Source organism: Protomyctophum bolini (genome assembly GCF_963924005.1).
Source record: "Protomyctophum bolini genome assembly, chromosome: 9".
NCBI lineage: Eukaryota > Metazoa > Chordata > Actinopteri > Myctophiformes > Myctophidae > Protomyctophum > Protomyctophum bolini.
The window spans coordinates 23,680,697-23,687,376 of NC_137870.1; the positions used below are offsets into that span (position 1 = coordinate 23,680,697).

At 41.6% G+C, this 6,680-nt stretch overlaps 2 protein-coding genes across 2 annotated transcripts in view; one reads left to right on the forward strand and one right to left on the reverse strand.

The window, feature by feature from the left end:
• The first annotated feature begins 48 nt into the window (after positions 1–48).
• On the forward strand, positions 49–3,904 carry srprb (SRP receptor subunit beta). The gene is made up of 7 exons (XM_080772229.1): positions 49–268; positions 696–790; positions 1,736–1,813; positions 1,904–1,986; positions 2,617–2,753; positions 2,842–2,896; positions 3,285–3,904. Exons 1-7 carry the CDS (start codon positions 88–90, stop codon positions 3,493–3,495), a joined length of 840 nt encoding a protein of 279 aa, XP_080628355.1. The 5' UTR covers positions 49–87; the 3' UTR covers positions 3,496–3,904.
• A 154-nt stretch (positions 3,905–4,058) lies between these two features.
• Positions 4,059–6,680, reverse strand: part of wdr53 (WD repeat domain 53) — a 3,462-nt gene continuing 840 nt past the window's right edge. Inside the window, exons 2-3 of the mRNA XM_080772228.1 lie at positions 6,321–6,680; positions 4,059–6,094 (exon numbers count right to left, since the gene is read on the reverse strand). The exon at positions 6,321–6,680 is cut by the window's right edge and continues 135 nt beyond it. Of these exons, the coding sequence (XP_080628354.1) occupies positions 5,354–6,094; positions 6,321–6,680 (1,101 nt within the window). The 3' untranslated portion in view covers positions 4,059–5,353. The remainder of the gene's footprint in view (positions 6,095–6,320) is intronic.

Consider the following 6,680-nt stretch of genomic DNA (forward strand, 5'->3'; position numbering starts at 1 on the left):
GCACACGTGTCCTACTTTTTTCGAATCTGTGACAGCCTGACAGGCAGCCCTCTCACGGTGGCAGTGCACACACGCCTACACACAAAGATGGAGGCAGAGAGTATTGTCCCAGACCCAGGAACCATGGATGAAGTAGCAGCAGACACCGAGGTGGCAGAAAGCCCGTTTGAAAATTATCTGGAATCCCTGCGACAGGAACTGGAAGACCAGGACCCAGTGTTTATCGTTGCAATAATCGTTGCTTTAGCAGCTGTTATCATCACTTTTGGTAAGCAGAGAACTTGTGTTTTAGCTGTTAGCTCACAGTTAGCTCACAGGCCACCCACTGGCCAGTGTTGCTGGCTAACGTTGAGCTAGTATCTATAACTAGCTTAGAATGCATGTCACATTAAAGTTAAAACGTGCACCACAAAAAAATGTTTCTAATGACAAAATCAATCATTAAACCTCATGAGCCTGTATTGTGTCGATAAAGATATTTCACTTTTTACTCATTTATTTTACTCTAATACAGGTTTGCTATAACGGAATTAACCAGATGGCTAGTTGGCTAACAACACACCATCAACAGCTGTCAGTTGCACAGTCTCGTTCATGTTACTAAACCAGCTATTGCTAATACCTAATAGCATAATATTATGTTGGAAAACATGGGGCTGATTTTCCATTACTCACTGACCCTTGTCCCTTTCCAGTTTTCCTGAAGTATTTCCTCAGCAGTAAAACAGTTCGCAGTGCTGTACTGCTGGTTGGATTGTGTGATTCTGGAAAGACCCTGCTGTTCAGTCGGGTGAGTTTATATCTCTGTTGTTGCCACATCGACTTCTAGAAGATCGACGTTGCTATATCTGTTGTCTACATTAATGATGATCAGTGGTGGAACCGTGGAATGTAATTACTAAAGTACATACTACACAGGTAGTTTTACTTGATTATTTCGAAATGTTTTATACTATTATTTTACAGCTTATTATTGGCATATAATAGCTGAATTGCGAGCTCACAATACATCCCATCCCCAACTCATTGCGAGCTTGTAGATGAACTATTTTCAAAAACGTTTTGCACATTTTGAAATAAATGTAAATGCTTTAAAGGGATATTTCACTTTCAAAAAACCTTTGGTCATTTTATTGTCTACTCAGGCATATGTGAACACCACAGACAGTTTTTAAGTTATTTGATTCAGTTATTACATATTTGATATCCATTCTGCCCTGTCGATGAATCTATCATGGTTAAAACTAGACCTAGAATGCCTGTGATCATTTAATTATACTTCGTGTATCTCAGGCATAGATCGCTTGCATCAGATCCTGGTTCGGGTTCAAAATGGGCGGCATAAATGTGATAAATGCTCCGTTTGTACTCATTAAATAATTCCAAAAACGTGGTGTGAAAAATGGTCCTCTAGTTTTATATCCATGTGAAAGTTCTGGCACAAAACGCGTATTTAGTGAATTATCTCCACTTTTTCAAGAGATGCACACGGACATCTTTCTCTCCGGGCGAGGGGGGCCGGAACAATCGATGAACTGATTTTACAAATACGTCTGTGTTTACCACAGACGTCATCACCAATTGACCAGGGAAACGCAAAAGTTTGCGGTCACACAATTGGCAGGTGCTTTGCGATAGGTGCTGGGTAATTAATCACACCACCTGCCAATTGTGTGACTGCAAACTTTTGCGTTTGTAGAGTCTATTACTTGATTGTGCAATTCTATTTCTGTAGCTGCTGTCAGGGAATTTCAAGAGAACGCAGACCTCAATCACTGACAGCAGTGCTCCCTACAAAGCCAAAAACGACAGAGTAAGTGTGGGTGATTGGAAGTTCAAATATTGACTCGTAAAATTGCTTTTTAACTTTGCTCATAATGTTGTCTGTTAATGATGTGTGCAGGGCAGCATATGGACCCTGATAGACCTTCCAGGTCACGACAGCCTTCGTCCTCAGTACTTGGAGAAGTTCAAGTCTGCAGCAAGGTACGGAAAAAATTACTACCAGGTTTGTGAATAATAAATGATGTACAGTATGTCTCTTGAAGTTCCTGGATATAGAGTATTTTATGTGAATTGACATTTGGGCTGGGCAATATGACTTCAAATCAGTATGGCAATTATTTCAAATCTCCTCGATTATTATTACCGGGAACCCTTTTTGGTGTTTCAAACATGTTATAATTTAGCTATTGAAAAATAGCAGATCTACAAGCTCATAGCGCGCCACTCGGTGGTGCGCTATGCACTTGTAGGTCTGCTATTTTAGAAAAATCGTTAAAATGTGCCTCAAATCTTTCAGAATGATTTAGAAAACATTTATTTAAAATTTCGACGTCAGGCCTGAATGGGTTAAGGAACGATACACTTTTTTTATGTGTGAAAAGAGCAGATCTACAAATTCACAATGCATTATGCAGCAACAAGTTATGAGTTTATAGATCGGCTAGTTTCAAAATGTTTGTACACTGACCGCCATTGTACGAACTATGAAGTATAATGCAGGGTTACGTGGTTAATCAGACTAATAATTTTGTGGCAATTCATTGATATATATATAAAAATTCTGGACTTGTTCTTTCTTGCATTGACATAGTCTCTCTTCTGCCCCTGCAGAGCCATTGTGTTTGTGGTAGACAGCGCCATCTTCCAGAAGGAAGTAAGGGATGTGGCAGAATTCCTTTACTCTTTGTTGACGGACACTGCGATATCCAGGAATGCTCCCACTCTTATTGTAGCATGCAACAAACAAGGTGAAACCTCTTTTCTTTTTTTAAATAACCACTATGGTGTATATGCATAATGGCAATATTTAAATTGTTTGTATTCCTATTTTTATAGATATCACAATGGCTAAATCAGCCAAACTGATTCAGCAACAGCTGGAGAAAGAGATGTAAGTTACTTAAATCTTTTATTTTTTTGGGTGAATACATTTTTATTTTGTCTGATCTGTATACATTCATGTGGTTGTGTATTTGGTTAATTAAATTTCTCCCCTGAGAAAGTGGCCAAACTCAATGTTAAAAATGTCAGCACTTGCGCAGGAGACCTGGGTTCAAGTCAAGACATTATTGCAATTACCTCTCTGCCAGGAGAGGTATAAAACTTACAGATTGTAGTGTTTGGTGGGTGGATGGGGAGGGGTGGAAAGGAGTTGTGGGAGAAAATTTAAAACCAAATGGTTTCATTTTTGTAAACTTGAATACAAGGTCATGTGTATTCTTTGCTTAAAAAAAAGATTGTAGTGTTTGACAACTACAATTCTTATTCTTGTCTCAAAGGAACACACTGAGAATGACTCGCTCAGCAGCCCTGAGCTCTCAGGATGGTTCTGTTGGTGGCAGCGTGCACCTAGGGAAGAAGGGAAAGGACTTTGAGTTCAATCAGCTGCCGATGAAGGTGGAGTTTCTGGAGTGCAGTGCACGTGGTACCAAAGGCGAGGAAGGTGACGCAGACATCAACAGTCTCGAGAGGAGCCTGGCTAAGCTGTAAAATCAGCACCAATCTCCAATGTCTGAGAAATGTAGGCACATCCAGGTCTGGAATTAGATGAATTCAATGTAAATCCCGCAGGGTCAAGATAATTTAAAGTCAGTGACGTGACTACTGTGGATAACTTCACAGTAACTATATTGACAAGATGTAAATAAAATGGATCATAGGCTTTTTCAGTCATATTTACTTAAATCCAAGCCCTGTCCCAGCTCTGAACTACAGTATGTGGTTCAACACATATGCACATTATTGCATTTAATCAGCAGCTCTGTGCCTTTTTCATTTTTTTTATAGAGCTACATTTTCTCTTGAGTGTTGTGGACTGAACACAGTACATGAATGAATGTATAAATTTGTGGTAGGGATTTCGTTTTTGTTCAGATTGTAAATAAAAGGTTAAGGTTTACACATGGTGAGTCTACATTTTTATGCACCCCTAATTATAAAGAATATTCTGACACTGGTCTGGTTTACTTATTTTCAGGAGCTACCAGCATTGTTTTCAAGTCAAATCATTTAAAAGTACTGTATGGTAACTGCTGTACACAGAAAGTAAACCAAATGTTTTTCAGGCACAAGGACATCAATATTGGCTTTATCAAGCTATTAGTTTCAACCATCTCAGTAACCAGTTCAGGATATGAGTACAAAGCACTCATTATCGCACTATATTATAGAAACAATCCCAAACCATATATTCAGATAAAGCTGTGAAACAAGACCAGCAGAAAGTCATACCCTCAATGAGTTAAATGAAAATATCTTGAAATGAATTTACTATGTGAAATCAAATGTCTGAAGGTATCCGATATTGCACAGGGCCTTATTTGATTAAGATTAATTCTCGTCCAATGTTCAGCCTTACTGGAATAAAACCAAGAGAAGCAGCTGTCATGCAACAGTTCAGGCCAACCTGACCTTTCAGCTGAAGGCCAAATCCCATAGATCAAGTGCATTAAATGCTGTTTCTAGTACGCCTGAAATTCCCCCTGGGATCAATAAAGGTTTATCTTATCTTGAAGCATTTCATAAACACCTTATTAGTTGAGTAATTTCCAGCAGTTCTTGCACACAGGTATGCTCTTACTGAAGTTTGGTAGCAGATTCAGTTGGGGCGCACACTTAGTTTAGACTAGTCATTGGTTAGACATGGGTTAAGGTTATGTTTAGGTGTGCTGCCCCGTGGGAGGTTAGGGTTTAGCGTGAGGGTTTGAGATAGGTTGTAGTTGTATAGGACTAATGACTGGTCTAACCAATGACTAGTCTAAACCAAAAACTGTCTAAACTAAGTACTGCACCCGATTCAGTTGGGGCAGACATTCAGGTGTTACAAGCAAAGAAGCTGAGAAACTTGCTCAATGTATTATATTGCATTGTTGCAAGTGAATCTGTGCACTTTCCAACCACTTGTCATCCAAGGTCAATTTTGCCCACTTTTGGGGCATAAAATTAAATATTATTTAGATCTGGTCAATTTTATCTGTAGAGGGAAGTCTAAATACAATATTTTATGCCCAAAAAAGGAGTGCAGTTTTAGACAGTTTTTGGTTTAGACTAGGCATTGGTTAGACCAGTCATTAGTCCTATAACTACAACCTATCTCAAACCCTCACCCTAAACCTAACGTCCCACAGGGCAGAACACCTAAACCTAACCCATGTCTAACCAATGACTAGTCTAAACTAAGTATGCACCCCCCAAAAAAGTATACCTGGACCAGGGCTATTACCTTTATAGATAACAAATCTGAGAAATGAACCTCCGCTCTCCACGGTCATGGAGGTGCTGGAATTATCCAACTACCAGGCAGCTTTGTACAATGTATTAAAAATTATGTATTTCTATGTGGCTGGAGCTATAGCACAGATAAGGGGTAGATAGTCAAACTGGAGCTCTGATCTGCTACCACTAGACTGGGCTCTCCTTTCAGCAGAGCAGGACACACCCAGTTCACCTTGTCCCCATGGCTGAAAGTGAGACTGAGCCCAGACTTCAGCACTCTGCCTGAGGCTGATGACTGATCAGCACTGTGACCGGCCTCCACTATTGCGGTCTCCTCCTCCTCCCCCCTCTCTCCTTTTTCATCCTCTTCTTCCTTCTCAGTTTCCTTTTCCTCTAGCTGGACCTTAGATGGGGTCTTGGCATTAACCTGAGAAGGCTGTTTAGACTTTGCCTTGCCCCTGGCTTTCCTTCGATGGCCTGCTGGTGGTTGCAGCTTTCTCTTCTCCTCTGGGGCGACAACTGGATTCTGGCTAAGGTCCCACAGGGACACCTGGCCATCATTCCCCCCTGTGGCAAGCCAGTATGGGTGGGAGAGGAAACTAACAAAGTGGGCCTGTGATGCTCCCTGACTGTGTGCCTTAAATGCACCCTGCTGTTCGAGTTTAGAGCCACTGCCAACTCGTATCAGATGCACTCGCCCATCCTCGGCTGCACAAGCCACAACATTCCCACAACTGGCCACAGAAACACAGTGGACCAGAGGAGGGTTGAACAGCTGACCGGCCTTCTGCTGATGTTCCTCTTCCTCCTCTGTGACTTCCTGTAGGTTGAGGGTCCAAAGTGGGCGGGTTTTCTGCAGGCCCCACAGCATCACCTGCAAATGTAACAAAGAGGACATTTAGGAGCGCGACACCAATACCATACAATTAACTTAAAAGGGAACTTAGGTAACGCACATCAACTGGTGGGTGCTGGGCTAAAGAGGCTTCAGTTCAAAAAGAGTAGAGCCCACACACAAAAAACGTCATTATTTAACCATAACCATACAAGTAAGTAGTATCATTGATTTCACAACACAGTCACAAGTGATAATTTCTCACTTGCATATCCAGTCCAGCAGAAACAAGGTTGTTGGGCCTGTGAGGCCGGAAGGCCACTGAAGAGCAGATGTTGGTGTGTCTACGGAGGGTCCTGCAGACTTTCCCCCCTGGTAGATCCAGGACTCTCACTGCCCCGGAGTCATCAGCCACTGCCATGGATGAGCCAGTCTCATTCAGCGCCAAAGCATTAATCTCTTCCTCTCCTGCACCATGGAACTCTTCTACAATACCCTTAAAGTTCCGTGGGTCAAGCACACTCACTGTCTCTCCATGAGACACATATAGAAGCCCTGAGGCTGCAGGCGAGAACACCAGGCTTGTAATGTCCTCTTCTCCAGGCAAGGTGAGATGCCCTACAAT

What these genes read in the sequence shown, in the direction of transcription:
- srprb (XM_080772229.1), top strand. Translation starts at nt 88, where the DNA reads ATGGAGGCAGAGAGTATTGTCCCAGACCCAGGAACCATGGATGAAGTA. An exon ending in AGACCCTGCTGTTCAGTCGG is followed by an intron (nt 791 to 1,735) that starts GTGAGTTTATAT and finishes CTATTTCTGTAG; the next exon opens with CTGCTGTCAGGGAATTTCAA. An exon ending in TGTAGCATGCAACAAACAAG is followed by an intron (nt 2,754 to 2,841) that starts GTGAAACCTCTT and finishes CTATTTTTATAG; the next exon opens with ATATCACAATGGCTAAATCA.